This window comes from Syngnathus acus, chromosome 2, assembly GCF_901709675.1.
Source record: "Syngnathus acus chromosome 2, fSynAcu1.2, whole genome shotgun sequence".
Taxonomy (NCBI): Eukaryota; Metazoa; Chordata; class Actinopteri; order Syngnathiformes; family Syngnathidae; genus Syngnathus; species Syngnathus acus.
In genome coordinates this window covers 12,191,412-12,215,291 of record NC_051088.1, presented here as the reverse complement: position 1 = coordinate 12,215,291, position 23,880 = coordinate 12,191,412, and the positions used below count along the sequence as shown (strand labels likewise).

The 23,880-nt window shown below is 39.5% G+C and overlaps 3 protein-coding genes across 6 annotated transcripts; all 3 read left to right on the top strand.

The window, feature by feature from the left end:
• The first annotated feature begins 65 nt into the window (after positions 1 to 65).
• lrif1 (ligand dependent nuclear receptor interacting factor 1) lies at positions 66 to 4,097 on the top strand. Of its 2 annotated transcripts, XR_005096518.1 has the most exons (5): positions 66 to 382; positions 863 to 2,261; positions 2,809 to 3,118; positions 3,245 to 3,572; positions 3,645 to 4,097. XR_005096518.1 is itself a non-coding variant. In XM_037243677.1 (4 exons), the coding sequence occupies exons 1-4, from the start codon at positions 345 to 347 to the stop codon at positions 3,511 to 3,513; spliced, it is 2,016 nt and encodes a 671-aa protein (XP_037099572.1). In that variant the 5' UTR covers positions 66 to 344; the 3' UTR covers positions 3,514 to 4,097. The 2 variants fall into 2 exon arrangements, 1 of the variants encoding a protein (XP_037099572.1); XM_037243677.1 differs by having other exon boundaries at positions 3,245 to 4,097.
• A 2,010-nt stretch (positions 4,098 to 6,107) lies between these two features.
• igf3 (insulin-like growth factor 3) lies at positions 6,108 to 8,523 on the top strand. Its single transcript, XM_037278890.1, has 4 exons — positions 6,108 to 6,247; positions 6,618 to 6,750; positions 7,299 to 7,492; positions 8,005 to 8,523. Exons 1-4 carry the CDS (start codon positions 6,203 to 6,205, stop codon positions 8,170 to 8,172), a joined length of 540 nt encoding a protein of 179 aa, XP_037134785.1. The 5' UTR covers positions 6,108 to 6,202; the 3' UTR covers positions 8,173 to 8,523.
• Positions 8,524 to 12,804: 4,281 nt separating this feature from the next.
• dennd2da (DENN/MADD domain containing 2Da) lies at positions 12,805 to 22,706 on the top strand. 3 transcript variants are annotated; one of them, XM_037280020.1, is made up of 16 exons: positions 12,819 to 13,099; positions 13,808 to 13,877; positions 13,977 to 14,063; positions 17,567 to 17,647; positions 17,867 to 17,959; positions 18,075 to 18,250; positions 18,616 to 18,728; positions 18,797 to 18,866; positions 18,938 to 19,015; positions 19,171 to 19,311; positions 20,381 to 20,529; positions 21,488 to 21,659; positions 21,737 to 21,787; positions 21,865 to 21,946; positions 22,016 to 22,261; positions 22,446 to 22,706. In XM_037280020.1, exons 1-16 carry the CDS (start codon positions 13,076 to 13,078, stop codon positions 22,511 to 22,513), a joined length of 1,701 nt encoding a protein of 566 aa, XP_037135915.1. In that variant the 5' UTR covers positions 12,819 to 13,075; the 3' UTR covers positions 22,514 to 22,706. The 3 variants fall into 3 exon arrangements, with proteins under 3 accessions (XP_037135907.1, XP_037135915.1, XP_037135919.1); XM_037280012.1 differs by having other exon boundaries at positions 12,805 to 13,099; positions 21,865 to 22,261; XM_037280024.1 differs by lacking the exons at positions 12,819 to 13,099; positions 13,808 to 13,877; positions 13,977 to 14,063 and adding an exon at positions 14,758 to 15,012 and having other exon boundaries at positions 21,865 to 22,261.
• Positions 22,707 to 23,880: the final 1,174 nt, after the last annotated feature.

The window sequence follows — 23,880 nt, the reverse complement described above, 5'->3', positions numbered from 1 at the left end:
CCCACGATTAAGTTCAGCCTCCATACCAGAAGATGGCAGTAATGCACACAAGAAGTCGTTTGCTAGCCTTCAGCAAAGCTATAGATTTAGAAGAAAATAAACAAGAACCGAAAACCCCATAACGATGTAAAGGATGCTAATGATGTGTTTATTGTTTAGCCCATTTTTTCAGTGAAGTTTGAAGCGCTTCACAGATGGCTGAACATCGATGGACAAAGAAACGTGGACGTTGAATTTAATAATTACTGCCTCCAATTGTTAGCTTGTGCCTGGCATTAGCATGCCGCTCCCCAGCCTCGGTTTATCCTTCACAATGGGTTATTGCACTTTTATTTGAGAGCGTCATGTATTCCGCATCTCGGCAAGACAATGTGGCTCAAAGGTAAAGTCATCAACCTGAATCATGGACATTAACACTGCGGTGTGATTTAACATTATACCTTTCATTTCTCAATGTTTGCCTCGACTTACTACACACTTTAAAAGTCAATTTTGCATCATATTTATTATTTTGTTACTATACTATCAGCCGCATTCTCTTAGTTTGTGTATCTCACAGTAAAAAAGTACCTGAGATTTTTTCGACAAAACGTCAGTTTGTTTGTTTTTTACCTGTCTTGTAGCTAAAACAAATCTGTGTTACTTATGACACGAGTGTCTATTATAAGTAAGGTATAATTAATGGGGGAAAAACGTACAGTGCAAGAGCAAGATCCAACAAATTGAAAAGATTTTTACAAGACATTCAAAACATACTGCAAAGGCAGCCAGCAAAGAATAATTTAGACGTATTTTTATTCTCCATGCTAGTGTTATTTTCTCAACTGATAACCTGTTTCTCTGCTCATTTTATTTTCCCCAGAGAGACTGGGGTTGTCTACCAGGCCTTGCCTGCCGTTGGTGCTGATGGAAGAAATGTTATGATTCTGATGCCTGTTCACGTGGTCAATGGGAAATACTATGTCCCAAGTCAAATCGTCAAACCTACAACACAGGGGAATATTGTATCGGCACCTGTTCCCATTGGAAAAAAGATTGGCGTGACGTCATTAGCCAAGAAACAAACTGTCAGCGATCTGGTTCCCCTTGTGAATCCCTTGCCTTGTAAAAACAGAATAGCGGGTCAAGCATTAGAGCTCGGTACTTCATTAAATACACATCCACTTAAGACTATAGGACCACAAGCATTCATCAACGCCCCCAAAAATCAGGTACTAACAGTTTCAGCTTCCAAAGCTCGCTCAGGTATCAAGAATCAGCTCTCGTTGTCATCAACAAACTCCTTTTCAAGTTCCGACTCCACCAATGTGCCCACCGTATCATCTAAGACATCTGTCCGTCAAAGCAGTGATTCTTCATACATTTCAGAACTCGAGAATGTTTGTTCAACTTCATTTACGACTTCACTTTCACTGGGACCAGCCAAATCACACTTGCAATTGATTCCAAAGGTTTCCCAGAGGCCCGATAGTCCAATGAAGTGGGTGATTGAAGAAGTTAACTCTAATGAGTCTGCTCTTCCAAATTCTCCTCCTGTTCTATCAAAGACCTATCAAACCTTGGAAACAAGCAACAAGTTTGGAGCGCTTGAAAAAGTGGTGCCAGTTTCGCTGTCATCCTTACCTACCAATGAAACACATCAGCAGCAGGCCATGGTCATGTGCGATGGCAGGGTGTTTTTCGCAGCCGAAAAGGACGCCCTTTCATCACCAGTGACGAGCAAGAAAAAAAATTGCACACCAAAAAACTCTTTAGCCCCTTCATCCTCATCGTCACTCATGCAGCACTCGAGGATGATCACTTCCAATGGGCCAAATGAAGTGATTGACCTTTGCAGTGATGATAATCCAAATGACGTGAGTCAAACACTGCTTATGGACTCTTCTTTAGATGAAGATAATGTAATATTTGTATCATATATTCCACCAAAATCTGAAAATGTGACATTACAAAGTATGGCTGAAGAAACACTGCAGAATGAAACAAACCGAACAAGAACTTTGGACCATGTGACTGAACATATAAGGACAATGCTCAATTCCTCTGAGACCGCCCATGATCATCTGGCATGTGGAAGCTCCATTGATAGAATCCAGAAACCCGATCAGAGCGTGATTGGAAGCACAGTTGCTAATGAATACAGTGACTCTGTCATTAGCAGTCACTATAACAGCGATAAACAACAGTTGGACAGCTTCGAGGTTTCCCAGCGAATGGATGATTCAGGCCTAACCAGTGGCGAATCCACAGACAAAGAAGAGGTGAGAAAAGTACTTTGGTTCAATATTTCCTTTTTTTAGACTCTTGGTTGAGGTCGCTAAGGTTTTCGGTTGGTCATTTAGAAAGTCGAGTCAAAAATGCTCTTTGCAATGATTTATGCGGCCTCACTGTTTTCTGAGTATGGTCGTGTGATGTTCGCAAACTGAGCCTTGATTGGATGCGATGAACTGTGATGTCATGTTCAGTCGACAGCATGTGGCATTATGGTCGCCCTCTGTGATGAACAAAAAACTAAAATCAATATTAATCCAAATGTCATGTTTAGACTTGAGTGAGCACATAAAATATATTGTAAAGATTTTTTTTTTTTTTTTACTTCCCCTGAAGTTTGAAACCATTTACTGAAAATTACATATAGATGACAAACAAAAGCTATGCAAAAGAATTTTACATGGATAAGTCAGTTTTAATTAGACAAAGGGTAACACATTTTTGGAGGGGGCAATGTTTTGATCAGTTAAATGAGATGGAATGTGCTGCCAATATAATTATTGTTTTTTTGTTGTTGTTTTTTTTTTTTACTTTCAGCGTTCCTCAAATGCACTACCACTTTGCAGATCATTTGACCACCTACTGAGAAAAAAATTTGGGGTTACAGCTGATGTGAGAATTTGCCTGCATAGAATTAATCCAGGATCAGCTGGTCTTGGACTTGACAAGCTTGCACGGAATGGGCCTACTGAGGACATTCTGGACCCCACAAACCTTTCGAAAGAACGTGAACTTTTCATGCAGTACCATTACAATCCACAAGGCCTCGACCGCAGCGCTTGTCCAGTTGATGTCAAAACGGCAAAATTAGCAGGCGGAGAAAGTGTTGCTTCAAGTCCCCATGCAGGTAACAACTCAGCCAAGTGTTTTTTGTTTTTCTTAGGTTTTTTTTGCCTGCAAAGAAAAGCTAAGAAAGCAAAATGTCCATCTGGCAGAAGTTTCTTAAAGACAATGTTCTGTGATCTGGACACAGGGTCAATGGTTGGCTATGTGGAGCCAATCGATGAAGATATCACCATCTCAGATGAAAATGACACTCCAAGCAACCAGGACTCAACTGCCCAGAGTTTGTATAGTGCACATTCCAATACAAGTAGAATGGGAAGGGCCAGGAAGCGCCCAAAGTGTCCATGTTGTGTTCCTGGCACCCAGGGCCTGGCCGTGAAGACCGGCACCAAGGTAGAAGAGTCGCAGAGGTTAACATGGACAAGAGACCACACGAGTAAAAGGAGTAGACGTTAGCAATAGGTCAAATAACAGAAGTTAATGTTTCTGTCACGTTTGAATTGCGTTCAAGAGATTTACGCAAATACTCCAAGAGTGTCCTTCGTTGTGGATCAAAACTGCAGCAGCAAATGCACTGAAAGTGTCGCTAAGTTAAGTTGGCGATGAACCAAAATTGACCTTGTCGGAGTGATTGTCGTCCTGCAGATAGTTGAGCACAGGAAAACTGTTTCCGTTTATTTTTGTCTTGTCATTTGATGCCCTCCGGTTAGTTCATAACCTGCCTCCCAGTTTTCAAGCAATTTCAGCTGGACATTCTTATACAGCTGGCGTTAAATATAACCACAACCTATTTTTATATAATTGCGTCCATGTTTCTTAAAGTATTTTGGACAGTTTTCTCAATTGGTCTTTAATGTGATGATAGCATTTTTGTTAAATAACTTATTAACAATAACTTATTATTTCTACTTTAGAATAAGAAAGTCTTGTTTACAATCTTGAAGACAATGTTAAAAATGATGTTCTGTTTAGCCTTAACATCCATCGGCTTGTCTTTTCTGGATATCGGATTACTTGAATAAAATACTAATATCAAATAGGACTGCGGTGTTTTTGCATTGAGCCAGAATTGAGCCAATAAGTCATTCAACTGTCTATACATTTTTAATAATAACAAATGTTGCTGTTTCGCAAGTCTACTGTTAATGTTGCATTTGCTAGCAAACTGATCAGATGCAACTTAGACTTGATGATTGAGAGGTAAAGCAACCAGTGCTTTTTGATTACAGGGGGTCCTCCTGACGTGCAAGGAAATGACGCTGGTAAACGGCATTGCCAAAAGTATTTTGGACAAAAAAAGTGCCTTGACTTGTTTTAAGGTTTGACCTACATATAAAAGCCTGCACGTAATGGATTTTATCATGCTTGGAAATTTATGACGTTTCAGAAAAAAAAAATCCACCTGTTGCCCAACCTAACCCTTAATTCATAAATATTAAAAAATATGACTATATACATGAGTTATTTTCTTGGGCTCCCTCTCGCTAACATTTTCAAAAATAGGCACTGAAGATTTAAATTCTCATTTTGCGGATGGGTAGGTATTCCAGATCCTTAAATGCTTGTCCCTTGAAAATGTCCTTTGTCTCATCCAACTTGGACGCCTGTCCTGAGGTACATAATAGCACCACTGAGACCCTTCAAACCCCAAGCGACTATTTTATCAGGCCCAGGGCTCCAAACAGATGAAGTACCTGAGTGATCCACACGGTGGTGAAGATTACTTACAAAGCACTTACATTTCTGAAATGCATAGGTCAAATTTACAGCCTTTTAGCCTGTGGAGTCTGGAAGGGGTTGACCCAATCTCTAAGACTTGGATAGTGGCGTGATAAAGTTAGACGTGGGGTGAACTCAATGTTTGTGCTGTAAAACACAAACAATGACGATGCTCAGTAATCATTGCTTTGTTTTGAAATTACTTGCATGTTGTTTTTGATCCCCTACTCTGCTGTCCAATCTATAATATCACCAAGTGGTCTGGGAGGGTTTACATGTGGCACTGTTAATCCCTATTAAGATATTCATATGTGGCTTTTGTTGTACTTGAAAGTCATTTATGATTTGAATATGCCTTTATATAGTATAATATAAATGTACTGAAATGTTCATCATAATAAGCATTAAAATACAAGTCAAAATAAATGTTTTGTGCCTGTCGAAAAATGTTAAGTCACAAGCAGGAAATCTATAAAATCTGAATTTAATAAACTGATATGATGATAATAATTATTGTCATAGTTTGAGTCAATTGAAGGGCATACATTGCTGTTTTTACATAAAACGCATTTTGTCACATCTCTCACTCTAGTGCAGATATTGTGCTGCTAAGAATGTAAACAATCAGATAACTATCTGAGATGAGAGACAGAAAAGACAATACAATATGAACCTGCCCTTTTCTCCAAATTCACAAAAGCGCCTCGCATCTTCCTTTAATTTCAAAGTTTAAAACTTGGAATCACATGAAAAGATCTAAGACTGTAATTGTTGAGGGGTGTGCTCACTTATGATCTCCCTTTCACCCTAAGTCAGGCTCCAGCCCTCTCCACAGGATGAATAGTACCAAAAAATGGATGGATGACCTCCGTCCATTGACAAATGATTAAAAAGACAACAGGTGAGTGTGGCTGCCAAACGCCTTTTAGCAATATTAAAGTGGGAATACGCATTCCAAATACTGCAGTTTTTTTTTTATAAAAAAATAACAACACGTCACCTAAACAACACCAAACCCAAGGTGAAGGTCAGAATTATAGTTTGGGCTTTTTGTCAAGGTGATCAATAATACAGTCTCAAGTTGTCCGATTCATCCGAAGGTCAAAATCTCATGAAGCCGATTTTAGAAATAGGTCCAACGTGATTTAGCTTGGTGTCACTCACGGTGCTTGAAAAAAACAATGCAGGCTTGTTAACTTTGTAACCACTATATCATTATTACTCATGATAGCACAGAACATTTCAGAACAAGGTCAGTGCCTGTAACAGAATGTTGAATCTCCTGATATGAGAATCAGATGAGATTTTCCAAACAAATTTGCAAGCGAGTGGAGGGAGGCCATCTCTCTGTGCTGCGCTCCTTCCTCCTATCCTCCAGTCAGACTATAATACTGAAGGTGCGCTGAAGTGCCTCTGCACAAGCAGGATGAATTCCTCACGATATCCTTTAGGGAGACTACTGCCGTTGAAGGTAAGACTTTTTGTTGTTTGTGAAAGTAAACTAAGTAAACTGTGAGCACTTGTTAATTGTGGCGCTGTGCATTAGCGAAACCTATTTGTTAGTGCAGTTTTAACTTCTTAAGTCTCAAAATGAAATTTTTAATTTCCCGCTATTAGTTTGTAAATTGGAAGCCCAAAAGTGTGTCGTGAAATGGCATCAATGGAATTAATGGATGTAATATTTTCCAATGTGTTTTGATCTGTGATGCTTTTTCATCAAAACCATCCATCCTAAATCAGTAGTACCAAACAAATAGTACCAAGACCATGACAGGTTCATTGGAATAGTGACTTTGAGAGAAACCCCGTTTCATTCCATCAAATGTTCCCGTTGTCCTCAGGTGTCGTGCATGTTGTGCTTGACCATGTGCCTGTTCAGCGGGCCTCTCTGCTCAGAGGCAGCCAAGCGTCGCTGCGGCTCGGAACTCCTCAGTGACCTCTTGTTTGTGTGCGGTGACCGTGGCCTCTACTTAGGTACGTGCGTCCTCATGGTTTCCGCTGCCCGGCCAATTAGTTTATTATTTATTTACGTCTGCTTAAAACAAAACTTCAACCTTTGAATAATCTGGAGAACATTTCTTCATACCCCTGGTCACCTTATCACCTTTCTCCTCTGCTAACCGAGGCCTCCGTGTCCATTTGGTATCAATGTGAGGGCAGTGCTTGAAAATGGGAGCGTACACAGTGCCACATTGTGTGATAGCATTATTGGTGCAGCACTTGCTATCTGAGGGGAGCTTTGTTTTCATAGAAGGGGGTGGGGGTGCCTGGATGGTAATAACCTGACTGAGTCTATTTTAATTCAGGACTGTCTGACTATGCGTTTGATTGCTTATTAAATATTTAATTGAGAGTCCATGTGAATCAGATGTCTTGAAGGAGAGAAACGTGTAAAACATGCAGGCCCTCGAGGACTGGAGTTGAACACCCAGCCGCTAGTCCAATAACAATACAAAGACGGCAATGATGATATGCTATGTTGTAGATTTGAGAATCGGACCCTCATGTTTGTTTCATGACAGGTAAAGGTACATGGTCTGGATATGGTTCTCGGCCCAGGGGGAAGGGGATCGTGGACAAATGCTGCCGGTCAAATGGTTGTGAACTGCATCATCTGGAGATGTACTGCGCTACGGCACAGAAGCAACAGCAGACTACGGCGTGGCCAAGCACAAGCACAAGCATGGACACCCTCAGCACAAAAGCAACAGACGTGGTAAGAACTGCATTCAACTGCTCCACATAACTCACAGTTCAAAGTTCAGGGGTAGAGTCTTAGAAATCTCGTTCTATATTTCTTCATTGATGCGTCCAATTATTATAAAACATTATAATTTCCATCCTTTATTCAAATGCAATATTTGAAATTGATAGTAAAGATAATGCACAAACAAAATTTAATAATGATTGAGTTTGTCTTTTGGTCTATGACATATCAGAAATGTTGCAAAGAAAATAACGGTGCCGATCGTTTACACTCCCTTCACACTTGCTACTAAAGAGGTGAGCCTAATGACGTGTGTATATTGAAATGACCACTGTGATGAAAAGTTATCATTTACTAGATTAAAGAATGTAAATAAATGTGTGCAACAAATAATGCTGGTACTGAACCATAACCAGTCAAATCAGTTCAGGTCAAACAAAGGACCAAGGTCATCTGATGCAGAGAAGCTCCTGCCTACCAAGTCCTTGAAACGCTTCATTGTGCTTATCGTTGTCTTGCAGGCTTATCAGTTCCAAGCGGTATTTCAGAAAAGACTTTTGCAGCACCTGGGGCCCCCCGACAGTCCAAAGAGAGAGACTTATAGTAGCAAAATAAAGCCGTCGTCACGCAGGAAGATAAACCCACAGCACACGACAAGGGAGGCCCCCACTCCAAGGACATCGTCTTAACCCAAGATGACCATTTGAGTGAGTGAGACTGTCTCATGGACGCTCCTTGTAGGACTGGTCTGACTTTCACCAGCAGGTGCTTTATGTCATATGTAACTGTTTTGTCCTTTTGGAAAATGCAACTACTTGTTTCGTGTTTTGCATATTTCACTTGAGTTAGTGACAATTACAGAGTTGCAGAGTTTAACCTCTTTCATGGGCACAACATTACGATCAAAGATATTGCGATAATCAGGGTTGGAAACGTTACATGGCAAAAATGGATAAATTAATAAATTAAATGGATTAATCAGAAAGCTGTTTTTAGACTAGTGGAGTCAAATACAACATATTATTGTATAGAACATATTTGGGTGGACTTCTGCTTTAATTAAAGGAGATAAACTGGCTCCCAGTCAGCTGTAGAATACATTTTAAAATTGCTGATCCTGGTCCATAAATTACTGAATGGCTTGCATTCCAGATACAGGAAAAAAATGCTAATTGAACCTAAACCTGGGCTGTGAGGTAAATTAATGTAGCCCAGGTTTCAAAGCAAACATGGTGAAGCGGCATTTAGCTGTTATGCTGCACACAAATGGAATAAGATGCCATCAGTGGTGAAGTGTAAATGCTTTTACGTCCAGATTAAAAATTATGGTTTTATTCCCCAATACCTTGAATTATGGTCTTTTAAATCAATTGCACTCTAATTTTAAAAAGCCACTTTTTTAATTCATTTAAATCTTTCCCACATTTGAGTGGCTCGAAATGGCCTTTGGTCCACATTCTGTATTCCGTGTTGAGTTTGCACAAGTTTTCCAAATGCTATTGTTTTGTTTTGAATAATTCTCCAGCTGCTGGTCTATTGCTAGTCAAATCTTTTGCTGTGTATATAGTCCACATTTCTAACTGTCTTTCACAGATGTTCTATTTGTTTATTATTATGACTTGCACTTTGGTAAAATATTGTTATTTGTAAAATATCTCAAATACCTTTAGCCTATTTTAGTTTGTATGGAGTTGTACTTCCATTTCTTTATTATTATGACTTGCACTTTGTTAAAATATTATTATTTGTAAAATATCTCAAATATGTTTAGCCTATTTTATTGTGTATGGAGTTATACTTAGAGCTTATTGCATATCTGTGTTGTATATATTAAAATAACTATTTATTTCTCTTAGACACCATATAGTTGGACTGTTTAGATTAAAAGATTACGTTACCGGAGATGGATTGATCCAATTGCTAAAGAATGAATGACTGGATGAGAACAACATGATTGAGTGATTTGCTTTTGAGTGACTTACAGCATGACAGGTTATGTTTTTTACGGATAATTCATAATAATACGTTGTTTACCGCAACATGACCTTATATTTAGATGTCGAGTCTCGGTGACACAGAACACAGCTGATCATTTAATAACAAGACTGAAGTTATCTAGTCCCCACAGTTCAGAAGGCCATCTCAGAAAAGAACCAAATAGGGCTTGCATTGTTTAGAAAGCAGCGATATTAACAAAATTGTATAATCTGTATCTAATTTATACATCATACATATATAAAGTATGGAGTCCTCTTCAGCGGTGTCCCACAAACTGCTTGCATGTACAAATATTTTCACTTCCTGTGACATACATCCCAATAATAACAGAAATCCATAAATCATAAAAAAACTGTGGTCTGATTTAAATTTAGGATTCAGGCAAAACGTAGTTTCTGGCCTCACGAGACCACAACAAAGTAACAGATGTTCCCTGATGGTTTGATAAGACCAGAAGGGAGATTAATCTCTTGTGGGTTGCTTGCATCACAGTTAGGTGATTGTATTCACCTCTTTGCAGTTATATGACTCCTCCATTTCAATCTCATTCTTGACCAATTCAATTGTTCCCAAATTACATTTGAAATACGTGCAATTAACATCTATGGTACTAATTGTACTCAGTCCTCCATTGTTGTCTTATATCTTATTTTATAACGTCAACCTTATCCTTTGTCATTTTATTTTAGCATGTTAACAATATGTTAGGCTTATCATAATAGCATCGATGCTGGTTTGAATGTACTTTAATATAATTAATTCATAATAATAATAAAAAAAATAAAGATAAAATGCCGTTTGCGTCTCCCTAGCTAAATGCTATATATTTACCGTATTTTCCGCACTATAAGGCGCACCTAAAAACCTCCAATTTTCTCAAAAGCCGACAGCGCTCCTTATAATCAGGTGTGCCTTATATATGGACCAATATTGAGCCACTACAGCAGGCGTGTCCAAAGTCCGGCCCACGGGCCAAAAGTATATATCTTATATATGGACAAAGTTTTAAAATGGGCCATTCATTGAAAGTGCGCCTTGTAATCCGTTGCGCCTTATAGTGCGGAAAATACGGTAGTGTTGGAGAGCAGAAAAGCTGTTGGAAATGAACACATGTAAACAGCACAAACTAGCACAGAAGTGCAAAAGTGTGAATTCCACTTAACACCTGCATATGTATACTAATGCATGAAATAACTTCACTCCAACAATCCACCAGACAACCGGGGAGTGATGTGATAAGCTACAATGATGATAAAATCAACTGTAACCACGCTGAGCTGCTTTGTGGGTGTCAGCAAAGCTTCAAGGACAGATTTTGGTGTGCGTTAACGTTCACAAAGCCAGCAATACTTTCACATCTTGTCCCATACAGCGAGATGAGCGTGTACTCGTCCAGTTCTGTCGTGTCTGTGGTGCAGGGAAGAAATGTCTTATCTGCTGGATACACAAATGATTCAGCCAGTGGGAAAAACCAAGCTCCAACCACCTGCTCACGTTTGTCACAACAGATGAGTTAAAGCCACCAAACATGCAAGGACAGCAACGAATGTGTTGGTCAGGAATTGAAATCTCAATAATGTTAGTTACATTCGTAAGACTTTACACAACAGAAAAATGACAGTTTGCTTACAAATCAAATGGGGATGTTATGAAATTGTGTTGGTGAAATGGCACCAAAAAGAGATCCTCTCTATGAATCGATAATGGCACTGTGTTCATTTTATTTCACTGACTCTTTACTTTTGCTAAAACAAACTTGTCAATCATTTCAGACTGAAATTTGCATTTTAACCCTTAAAGGAAAACTCGTTTTTCTTTTTGTAATTTCATCATGCTTAATGCTAAACAGGTTCCAATATACGTATAGCATGGGAGCATGAGATGCAACGTCCTAACACCCTAATAATAATAATAATAGCTCAGTTTTATCAAAATACAATTTTGTTGAACCAACTGTTGTTTTTTCTGAGTATCCCCAGAGAAAACTCACATATGAACGACCTCAGAACAGGGAGGCAGTTTTTTGGGTTTTTTTTTTACGTGTATGTGACGTTATTTCATTATTTGTCTAATCACAACCACATTGTGTACGTCACAGATAAATTGAACATGCGGGCAAGGACTTTGTGATTAGATGCAAGTTACTGTATCTCAGATGTCCAGATGATGTGGCTCCCTCTTAGATGACTTTACTCAATAGGTCCGTCCACGTTGCTGTATGATTGAACAGACTGAGCGTCAGACAACGGAGCCTTCATTGCAACTATGTTTGATGATGATGAGGTCAGAGGTCAAACTCACCTAAGCATGCTTATGTGGGCCTCGCTTTGTGTCGAAAAAAGGCCTGTCCACAACGTAGGATGGGTGGAAGCGTGGATTGAAAGAAAAACATTTGTTTGAATTTTTAAAAACAGCTCTTTGCTGCCCTGTGGTGGATGAAACTGAAATGCAACAACAATCCACTTTATTTGCATTGAGTACATATCAACATAGCAAGACGTACATTTTATTATTTTATTCTAAAAAATATAAGTACAGATTCGGCGATTGTGTTTTATCCCCGTCTTTTTTTAATTGAAAATGTTTTCAATCATTTGGTTGTTGCCATCTATTGGCATACAGAGCTCCAGATGTTTTATTTTTCTTGGGCCACAGTTGCCTTTAGCTTAAAATTTTACAAGCATAAGCAGAAAGTTTAGGGTTGCAGAGTGGCAATTGACAGGAAGAATAAATAGTCACATTCCTCTTTATTTACCAAAATGTCTTGTCTTTTCCCCTGTCTCCACTGGCCCACTAGAGTGTTATTTTTAGAGGAAACATAAGCACTGATAGTCCACAAGAAAATGTTGCGCAATAACCCCCAGCCCCGCCCTTTTTAATAGTGTCTCTGTCTTGCAATACTTGTACAGTAGGGACTTCCCTTCAGCTTAATCCACTATGCACAAACCTTCCCAGCCTTGCTATTTGTCTGATCACGTGCAGTGCAGAACACGGAGTTCTTCTTCAGCTCATGTGGGGGGTCATGTGTCACATGACTCACATTGTGACCCTCACAAATCATCCCAATTCCATTTGTGCTTGATCATCTCTCTGACATATTTGTATGAGAGCAGTTTTTTCTCTTGTACCTCTACAGGTGTGCCCAAGCATGTTCGATAAAGACCTTGAATGTACCGTACTTGAATGTGGCCACTTCATGATGCCATCTCAGTCAGTTAAACCAGTTGGGCAACAATATTTGTTCTCCCCGGACTGGCCCTGCCTTAACAGACTCGCCGCTTTGTTTTTCAAGTGTCAGAGTCCAACTATAATAATTAAAAAAAAGAAATCTCAAATGGAGTGACCTCTGAAGAAATATTATCAGGCTAGTTTCAGAAAACAGCCGCACCGGGATATCGTTGCACTTTCACCTTAGTGAAAGAGGAAATCCCAGCAAGTGTCAAAGCCTGACAATAGTTGGACAAGTGCACTTCCGCATTATGCGTGTGCTTAATAGCAGACACAGCATTGCTCGCATCATGTGGGAAAAGAACAATGAAAGAGCACGTACAAGTGGATGACGCTTGATGAGTACGCTTTCTGAGCAGCTCAAACATGGACACTTCACGCACACAGCAGGTAAGATTTATCTCTTTATATATTTTGCTATTTGGATAGTATAGTTTAATTGTGTCGCACTTGTTTGAAACTCAGTCTCTTATGGGGCAACATTTACCATTGAAGTAATTTGATGTTAATATTTGAACCTTTGAAATTTCCTGTATGGAGGAACAAAAGAGGGTCAGATGTTGCGAAAGAAAAAAACAAGTTGCTTTACAGTTCATTTGTAGTCTTTTCAAATAATCATTGTTTCAGTGGATGTGTGGTGTGTAGAAAAACATAACTATCTGATGGAATATTGTGTCCTCCTTGGGGGACAGTTCATTTAAAGGGAATAAAATTAATTTATAGCATTGAGTTTGTACAGTATGCTCTCCGCTTTCAGAAACTTGCATGTTGGGTTCATTGAAGACTAAATTGTGACTGTGTATGGTCGTTTGGGGCAACTCCCACCCAAAGTTCGACCCCAGCGAAGCTACGATCCTGAAGACAAGTGTAATACAACAAGCTCTTTTTGGCACGGTGCCATATCCACAATTAACACCCGTGACATTTGCATGTTCTCCGTGTTGGTTTTCAGCAGAAGCTCCAGTTGCCCCCACAACCAACAAAACATTAGGTCCCTTTTGTTATTGCTTACTATTCCTCAGTGGTGGCACTAATTCAGAGAACATGACAAAATGAAGTAATGACAATTAAGTTTTATTTTGTTTCTTGGTCGTGCAGGGCACAGGGCTGACGCTGCCCCGCAACTGGAGGAGGAGAAGCTTCAGCTCGTCATCTTTAAGCATTAAAAGTGAGCTTGTGAGAAACCGCTGACCGTTAAAGTCATTGAACACCAAGCTGAAGGACATCTACAAAATCTGCTTTTGTCTGATGGTAACTCTTTCTGCAGAAAGGAACACCAATATCGAAGAAGATGCAGTTTCACAAGAAAGGGGTGCATGGTCCTTTTCATCAAATAGAGAGTTCTCACGAAGAGGTAAAGGTCATTATTATCTTCTTTCTATAACTCAAAATTATAAGAGCTTCATAAAGACAGCAAGCAGGATGAAGTATTGAATGCAGCTCTCAAAATTAAATAGCTGACATTAATTTTTATCACAAAACGTGTTTTCCACAGAGATACATCACATCTGCACAGCATTCAGGTCCAAATGAATAAACCAAAATCCTCTAGTGCCATTTTAGACAAAAATTCAAATAATGGTTGTGAAAAGGCCCAACTATCCAAAAACAACTGTTCAACATTTTATAAACAAGCAGCAAACATAACTAATCATAATTGTGAAATGGACCAGCCATTCAGAAATCTTCCGAAAATCCCAATGACCATTTTATAGTGTGCTTTCCACTTATAAGAAAGCAAGACTGAAACTAATCAAGATCTCAACCATGACTTTAACTTTTTCTATTTATTATTATGTTTTTTTTACTTCGTGTACTCGTCCACAAAGTTTAGAAAAATTATTTCTCAAATAAAGGAATAGAGAGTAGACATTAGTTAAGTCCAGTCAATGCTTCACCACTCCGGTGCTGATGAAGCATCTCTCACTTCAGTGTTTAGCTGTCAGAACTCCCCTCAAAATAAGCAACTTGAGCGATGCATACATTTTCAAACAACAGATGTGGTGAAGGTCGTTTGGTAGCAGACAATGAGAAATCCCACAGCAGCAGATGGAACGTGAAGGCAGCACTGCTTAGGTAGCGTGCAACACGAGGTGCGGACAGCGAGACGCGCAGCTCATAAAGATGATGGTGGTGGATTTGACGTGAACCGGAATGGAGAATATGCGATGCCTCTGTTGGTTTAGTCTATTTCCTGCCAAATACAACTCAGAAGTTGGCGTAAAGGAGTAAGGCAACGATGAGTGAAACGGTAAAGAGAAGACGTGCAGGACGCCGCCTGAGTGACTTCAGAAACAGATGGAGTAAGTGATACTGTCGATATAATGTACCTGCTTTTATTTGGCACTGTTAAAAGTTCAAGAAATGGAGCTGATCGCATCGACAAAAAAGCTGAACGGAATATTTGTTGCCGTCAGGTGTCTTAGCTAGACGGGTTTTGACAGATACTGAGCAGCGTACCGCTTTATACCACGAAGTAGGAGTATTATCGAGCCAAAAACCGTAAATCAACAAAGTGCAAGACATATTGGTCTTCGCTTTACGACCTAGTTCCGTTCCAAATGGCGGCGCAACCCGAATCTCTGTCAATCGGGCCCCCAGAGTAAGTCGATGACGTCAGAATTCAGATCAATATCTGCAGCAATAACACTTTTACGCGAAAAAGCAGACAATACATACATATGAATATCCAATTAATGTTGCTGCGTACACAAATGTATTAGGTTGTGGCGGAAAAAAGATGTGTTTGGAAAGACGCAAGGTAACTGTTAAATATCACGATAATATCGAGATCACGATTATCAACCCCTCATGTTGCGCATCACGATTTTTTTTTTTTTTTAGCAACTTCAAGTTTTATGATGTCATTTTACTAGAAAAGCCCTAATGCAAAAATTCGCAGGAAAGGTGTGACATCAGAGCAAAATGATTGGACACAGTAACTGCTCAACTCTTTTGCAATGAAAACTTTGCCTTGTCACTTTGTTTATGACCCATCGTTTATTATTTCAGGATCAGAAAGTGAGTTTAGAAATCAGACACGCAGTTGTAGTCTTAGTTGAAATCATTGAACTGTGAAAAGCAACACGTGTTGGTTGACAGATATTTTAATGTCATCATGCAGCACTTCATGTGAAAATTTAAGTTCCTTTTTAGGTTTTTACTGCACTTCCACATCACAAGTTTTTTTGATTTTTCACTAACATTGCTGCCTTGAACTGAGTGAGTTAGGCTTGAACCTTTGTTATTTGCTTAGTTCTTGAATGTTGCTTTTTATTCATTTGGTGAAATCCTTCCTGTCTGACTCCATCTAAACCGTGGAATGAATGTGGTTGTTGACATAGAATAAGAACTGTGATGAAGCACAATTACAAAAAGCTGCAATTGTTGTTTTGATATTTGCATTGATTCTAAAGTTAACCAATAATGAGATAATGCCATACAAGTGGACTTTGGCCTCTTCACGACAGATTTTCCCATGACCGTGCCATTCCCTTTAGCTTTGAATCGACATCATGCTGTTGTGACTTGTTCAGGAGCCTCTGGGCTGTTTAACAAGACTTTTTTTTTTTTTGCTAATAAATATAACCCAATTATTTCAGATGAGAAATACTTGATGCATTGGGAATTTGTGTGGGAATATCCTTCGGACAATGATGCCGGTTTTTCATGCAATGAGTCATGTTTTGCCTTCACCACCCTCTTTATGTAAACAGGTTCATCAAAAAGGTTCATCAAACATTGAATCAGCTTACTGTCAACAATAAGCAGTTGTGTACGACTGGAACTTGCTGGGATATCTTTCTAATGTTCAACTTGTTTTTGTAGTTCAGGCTCAGGTTGCCGCATATGACTTTACTTTTCCAGTGCTTCATGGAGGATTTTAAGTATTCGACCCTTGAGGGGTGGGGGGGCGACCTAACTGGTTTTTCCTGTAGTGTAGTTGACTGTCAAGTTCAATCACAGCAAAATGTTGTTTTTTATTTATTAACCTCAATGCTTTTTTTCGGGCTAATTTTGGGTTAAAATAACATTGGCCATTTTTTGCCATTTAAAGTAGGACTTTGCAAGAGCTCTTTGGAGCTTGTTTTGTAATCCTACGAGATGTGCAAGTATGAAAATTCTTTCCCTGAAGTCTGAAGTAAACAAATGTTTCAGCAGCCTGCCAGCGCCGTAGCACGCTCTAAGAATTATTAGGACCGACTAGTGAAGTACTACGTTGCCATAACTAAAAAAAAAACATACAGTAATAAAATCCCATCAGTTAAGCGAATGTGCAAGGCTAGAATGCAAATCATGTGAACATGAGCCAATTAACAATGCTGGAAATTGCTACTTTAATTTACTGCACTCTTACTATATGTGTTTTAAGTGCCTTTAGCCAGAAAAGAAAATATATTGAAAGGCCCAAAACAGCTCGAGAGAGGCTTCTTTCATCGAGTCACCACAAATCTCTCGAGTAAGCCAGGCAGTAAAGGTATTATTCTGCTCAGGAGTAATGTATTCATTGTCACGTTACGAAATGAATCACCTCCTGCTGCTGACCTCAATGAATCTTGTCAAAGTGCTCTCAAACAAAACAAAGCTTGGAGAAGGTTCCCGTGCTTTTATGCCATTAACCTCTCAGAATGAACTGTAACAGTTTATCTGTGTTCTACTACTTTTTGGCTCAGCGTTATGGAGACTGTCGGCAGAACCACAGTTCTGTTGAGTCTCGTTAATCTGTTGAGAGTCTAAGAATGTCCTCTAATGTGTTTCGTCCTCATGATTTCATTTGATGCATTGCTGTGGCTTGACAATTAAGGGTCTGAAGAGCTCATTTTAAAATCTATAAACTCATCTTTGTGTGTTTTCTAGGTGCACAGCCCAAAAGCAGCTTGATCTCAGATGTTGCTGTCAATCATTCATCCAAACACGAATCATTGAAACATCTTGAATGTGAGCCAAAAGTGTAAATGCGCTTAATCTCAAACGTAATAATAGGATTCATGTGGTTTTGCTTGTTTGTTTAATTGAAGTTTTAATTTTAGAATTCATTAGTATTATTATTATCAAAAGCAGTGTGGCCACTGAAAACCAAATAGCACTTGAGAATATACTCATACCGATGTGTAAATATTTCACTACCGGATTAAACATCGATGACTTTCCTAACAGGCACCCTCCCAAGGGACGATGGGAGTGGACGACCAAAAGCACTCAAGAGGCTAAGTGCCATGTGGTCTTCTTTCCGCAAAGGCAAAAGAGATCGTAAGTTTGACATTATATTTGATGAACTCACATTTTCAATAGATCTAATTATGCCTGAATGGTAATGGCTCAGCCCAATTCAAGAACGGTGCCATTTTGTGACATGTTTTTGAAGGGGTGAAAGATCAAGATCCCCCAGAGCCACCAGGCCTGATAGGAGAAGACAAAGCAACCAGGCAACGACGTTTCGTCAGTGGGCAGTACTTTTTCGAGTACCTGGTGGTGGTCAGCCTCAAGAAGAGCAAGGATGGCAACTGCTATGAACCTCAGATCTCCTACCAGTTCCCTAAGGTTGATGATCATCACATCATTGCATATACATGTACTACATTGGATTAGGATGTTTATTTTGAACATGACAACATTGGTGAGGGGGTAAACAATGGGACACATTGTTTTCCATGTTTCATATTCAAAATGTAATGGGAAGAAGTGTTGACTAGTGACATGAATTTATAGGACTTTATCAAAACAACAGCATGAGCAAATCAATACGAAGGTTCCCTTATCTATAAAATGCGTTTCGGAAAGAAACAAAACAGACGGCTGGATATGGTGGGGCTCTGTCTCTCTACTCCTAATCCAGAGTCCCCATTGGAAGACGGCCACACTCAATGCAATTGTGTGTGTGCTTTTGTGCATGTGCGTTCGTGCAGCGGGATGGAATGGCCAAATTTCAAAAGGAGGAAGAAGAGCGAACACTCAAGGCCATCACGCTCTTCTGCTTCCCAGAGGGTATCAAATGGGCCCCTTTGACCGAATATCACAGGTACAAACAGTTCTGACAATCATTTGCCAACATTTAACTCTTTCAGTCATCGTCATGTTTATTTGCAGTGAGACCTTCTCCTTCGTCTTAACGGAAATTGACGGCAGCCGAAGAAACGGATACTGCAGGCGTCTACTGGTTAGCTTGTCGACCGTGTGAACGGGAAATAGTGGTAATGTCTCCTAAGCACTAAACTGTCCAACCTGCAGCCTGGTGGGAAGGGGGCTCGCCCGCCTGAGGCGTACTGCATCATCAGCAGCTTAGCTTGCTTTGGCCTGTTCTCAGAGGTGATTGAAACGAATGCGTATTCCAAATATACCCCCGTGTTCCGTTGCAAGTATCACTTCTGCACGGAACTCATAATCAAATGTCAAGTCACGTCCAGTATCTGTGTGCCCAATATCTACTTTGCCTCCTGACTTCTCTTTTTCTTTATGACCAGATTTTTGATGAGGTGGAGAAGAGACGGCAGATCTCCATGGCTATGATTTACCCATTCATGCAGAAATTGCGGGAGGCTCCATTCCCAGCTCCAGGAAACACTGTGGAGATTAAAAGCTTCATTCCTGAGTCGGGCACTGAGGTCAGAGCAATGCCACGCCTCCGCTTAGCAGTTATCAGAAATCGGTGGACTTTGAATATTGTCTTGATATTAAAAATCAATTCAAACAGTGAATATAATGTTACACACACACACACATATATATTTTTTGTTTGTTTGTTTGTTTGTTTTTTTTAATAATTGAAACTGATTAAAAGCTTTCCCACCGTGAATGTGATTTACACCCTGTCCAACTCAATTAAAAAAACAAATCTGTACAAGAGGGGAAGTAACATTAAAGGACTGAAATAATGTGGTTGCACAAATGTTCACGTCCTCTTCTGACTTGTGATGTGGCAATGTTCAGAATTTCCCTGTCACATTTTAAACTTGTGTCAAATGGGAGTCAGCACTGACCTGCCATTTTACTAAAATGCCTCCGATGAACCCCAAATGCTGGAGGCACTTTCAAATTCTGACAAGGATGTAGCGACTCCAATTTCAATATTTGAACGTGACTGGCTCAAGGAAGAGGCTGCACACTTGTGCGATCACTTTTTCTCAATTGTTTATTTTTTACTTTGCCCAATGCTTTCATGTATTATCAATTGAGTCGTGCATCTTAAAGTTCACATTTATGGTGGCTAGAGAAACATGTCACCAAATACTTTGACACCAAAGGAGAGGCCAAGCTGTTGTAGTGACTTGAGCGTACTCTTCCATGAAGGTGGTTGTGTTTGTTTTTGGACTTGTGTCTCAACCTGTCCTACATTGCTCAACTTACACCTCGGAACATGAAGCCAAGTACCATGTTTCAACAGCTCTCACTCACTTCAGCTATTCAGTGATGCTTGCCAATGTCTGCGCTATAATTACTGCAGTAGCACCGAGGGGTGGCAGACCTTCACAAACTCAAGTATGCATCTCCTATGTGTTGATCACATGATCAGAATAGAGAATTAACCCGCAACTGTCCTAAGAATAAACACGGTCATAGTAAACCTTCTTTCTATCATCACACGGCCGCGGTATGATGATAGAAAGTCATCGAAATGCCAACTGGTTGCTGACCCGTGTCAAGCCGTGTTAGTGACAGTGTTAATCTTCTCAGATTATAAAACTGACGCGGCCGCTGGACTCCTGGCTGGAACACGTCAACTTTGAAGTGCTGTTCAGCTGCCTTACAGATGAGGAGGTGCTGCTGGTGTTTGCGGCCGCAGTCCTTGAGAGACGGATCGTTTTCATTGCGGAGGAGTTGGGGTAACGCGCACTCACCTTGTACTCATTTGTCAGTGTTCAAGTGATTTTGAATTAAACACCCATTTTTTTTGTTACTGATCTTGGAGAATTGAGATTGTGTGGCATCAGAGGGTAACCTAAAATGTCCAGTATTGCACTTTTCTCAATCCACCATCCATTAATTTTCTTATTATTATTACGTGTAAACAGAATGACAACTTACTTCTTTTCTTTGTTGCTCAAACAAAACAGTCTAATTTCCTACATTGTTTCTATATATTTAGTCTGTCATTGAATTGATTATAAAATAGAAACTATAACCCCAATAGAATAGCATTCAAATGTTTCTTCTTGAGTCTTTTGTATAAAATTGAAAAAAGCCAAAGCTGCCCTAAATTGTAAGAAATGCTAATGAGCTAAATTATATAACTTTGTAATGGTTACTCTACCAGTGTGTAGATAGCGCTTTAATACAAATATGTTTTGTGCAAAAATATTATCTTTTCAAATTGGGTGTTTTCTTTTTTTTCTTTTATGACAAATGATACAGATGTCAAATTACAGTTATTTATTAGCATTCCTGACCACAACTGCTTAGCGCTGTTGAAAATAGAACTGGATGGTCTCCCAAGGCAAATATGTGATGGTGAGCTAATAAATGTAGTTTGAAAAATGTGATTCCAATGCTGATGCATTGTCATTCATAGAGCGACTCCCTCATTTTAGCTACGTTTTATTTTTGAACTGATTCATGACAGAATAGTTTGTTTGTATCACAGACAAACCAGAAAAACTAGTTTTGCTAGTTGTTCATCTGAAAAAGGCTTGTGGGGAAACATGAGGAACAGCCCCACACATTCATGAAAGCCACTCACAAAATATTATAAAAGTTTGAATTCAAATTATAAATAGATACAACATAATTTTTCCTAACATTGTGGGTTGATAACATATCTTTCTCATCGCTTTTCCCCGTCAGCACGTTATCCCAGGTCATTCATGCAGTGGCAGCCCTCCTTTATCCTTTTACCTGGCAGCACACCTTTATCTCCATAGTTCCGGAGATCCTAATCGATGTTGTGATGGCACCCACGCCATACCTGCTGGGAGTACAGAAACGCCTCCTTGACCTTGTCACTGACCAAAGCGACGTAAGTTAGAGCAAGATATTTTCAATTTGCTTCTTCTGATCCAAAACAAATGTTTTTTGACCTTTTTCTCCCCACAGCTACTGATAGTGGATTTATCAGAGAACAGAAAAGAAACCTTCATTGTTTCTGTAAGATACAATTGTCTTTTTTTTGGTCTCAATTTCATCAAACAAAATTAAAAAGCTCTATAATTCCCCTGTTGCAGATTGGTGATGAGCACTCTATTCTTCCGCCCAAGCTGCAAAGTGAAATCCGAGAGGCGCTCAGTCAGAGGAAAAAAGGCTCATGTAGGTCAACGGCACTATTAAATATAATTCATCATTCATTCATCATCACATTGCTGTCTTCTGTTTCAGCAACAGAAGATCTGAACCGTGTGGTGTCCGAGGCCTTCTTGCTGTTCTTTGTGAAAACAGTCGGTCATTATATGTCCTACGTGAAATGCAGTCACACGGGAGGGCAGAGTGTATTTGAGAAAAGGAGCTTTTACAAAGCCATTGACTCAAAGACCACACGGCACTTTGTGAAGAAGTTCATCCAGACTCAGATGTTTGATCTGTTCATCCAGGAGGTGGAGCAACAACAGACTGGACCACAGCAGGGTGAGGCTCTTCACAAGGTTTGCTGCACTCTCCCGTTTACCTTATCCAGTAACTTGTAGCGTCCACAAAGCAGCTAAGAAACTTGGGATGATAATATATTAATCCAGTCAATGTGCATTTCCTGGTTGTGAAAAACTCTTCCTGTGTATTAAAGTTTGTGATTTTTTTTTTTTTCCACCTCTAGGAATATTTCACAAAAAGATTGTGGAATACCAGGAGAAGAGGAAAAAGGAAAAGAGCAAGAAACACTAGTTTGTCGCATTGCGTGTATATAATGGAGTACATTGCACTGTTTTTATTTGTCATTTTTTTGTTAATTTTTTGTTTTTGCATACTGTATTGCTGCTACTTTGTCAAAACACTGGTTTACAGTCAATTGCTGGTGAGCAGGAAATCATTTCAATCAAATAAAGACCGTTTTTAAAGTTGGTCTATTGAAAATCAACCCTGAATGTTTCATTTCATTTGCCTTTTGTTGTTTACTTTGTTGACAAGTATTTTTTCTTCAGAATCAAAATTTTTATGACATGACAAAGCACCAGATGTCCCCCAGGCTCAACCAGCAAGTTAGATGTTAGCCACATGTGACACGAGAGGTTCATCAAGCTAACCTTATCCAGATGATATCAAAATGAAGGCAAGCAGGTGCTCAGATTGGAAAGCTAAGAAACATCTTTACAGAAACACGAAAGCGCACATGCACGATTCAACAGAAGCATCAAGCGTGAGAACCAAGAGAAATGCTGCTTCGAGGCACACAACCCACACATGTGAGAAACAAATCCCACATGCACAGGATGTGGCTGACAATGATGCATTGTTGACAAGACGTGCAAATGATACTTGCTCCTTTTTCACTCCCATCACCTTTGCCTCTGTGTGGGTCTGGGATGCTCAGATGCTGATTTCTCACATGATCTGCCTCACCACTTGTTCAATGTCTTGTTTCTTCATAGTGTACAAGATGGAATACTGTATGTCACAGGTGTCAAACCCAAGGCCCGGGGGCAAGATCTGGCTGGCCACAACCTTTTATGTGGCCCACAAAAGCAAATGCTGTGTGTCAACTTCCATGATAACTTGCTAAAAGGTGTACCAAATGTTCACATTGTCATGTGTAATAAATAATAATGTTGAATTTGTACAAGAATTTTTGCATTACCCTTTTTACAGTAACTTGAACAATTTGACTTTTGATTTCAAAACTAGCTATCCATCATTTTGTTGAGTTTGTGCAATGAGTAAATGAGTTTGACACTCCTGCTGTATGTAGCGTTTTAGAAACAATAATTGGCAGATGGAAAAAATAATTCTCATGGCATGCAGGAGTAGAATCCCGGAGTTCCTAAGGGTCTCAAGCATTTAAGTGTACTTAAATGACATCGATGATGTCTTTTCTGCTTAATCGTGTGACTCACTTTTTTTTTTCTTCCTAGTCTAGATGACTAAAAATAATTGTCACAGAGTTGTCTGTGTGTTGCGAGACACAATTTCAAAGGATAAATAATATTAAATACTGCATGACGGAGATAAAACAAAATGATTTGAAATGTATTTCATTGATATTGATTTCTGTGCTGGTGAGGGACAACAAGGTGGAATTTAAGGCAGCGCTCAAC

Bases quoted from the DNA above. Each gene is read 5' to 3' on its own strand.
- dennd2da (XM_037280012.1), top strand. From the start codon at position 13,076: ATGGACACTTCACGCACACAGCAG. The intron at 18,729-18,796 runs GTACAAACAGTT...GTTTATTTGCAG, and splicing joins CCTTTGACCGAATATCACAG to TGAGACCTTCTCCTTCGTCT. The intron at 19,312-20,380 runs GTCAGAGCAATG...TAATCTTCTCAG, and splicing joins TTCCTGAGTCGGGCACTGAG to ATTATAAAACTGACGCGGCC.
- igf3 (XM_037278890.1), top strand. From the start codon at position 6,203: ATGAATTCCTCACGATATCCTTTAGGGAGACTACTGCCGTTGAAG. The intron at 6,248-6,617 runs GTAAGACTTTTT...CGTTGTCCTCAG, and splicing joins GGAGACTACTGCCGTTGAAG to GTGTCGTGCATGTTGTGCTT. The intron at 7,493-8,004 runs GTAAGAACTGCA...GTTGTCTTGCAG, and splicing joins GCACAAAAGCAACAGACGTG to GCTTATCAGTTCCAAGCGGT.
- lrif1 (XM_037243677.1), top strand. From the start codon at position 345: ATGTATTCCGCATCTCGGCAAGACAATGTGGCTCAAAG. The intron at 2,262-2,808 runs GTGAGAAAAGTA...TTTTACTTTCAG, and splicing joins AATCCACAGACAAAGAAGAG to CGTTCCTCAAATGCACTACC. The intron at 3,119-3,244 runs GTAACAACTCAG...ATCTGGACACAG, and splicing joins TGCTTCAAGTCCCCATGCAG to GGTCAATGGTTGGCTATGTG.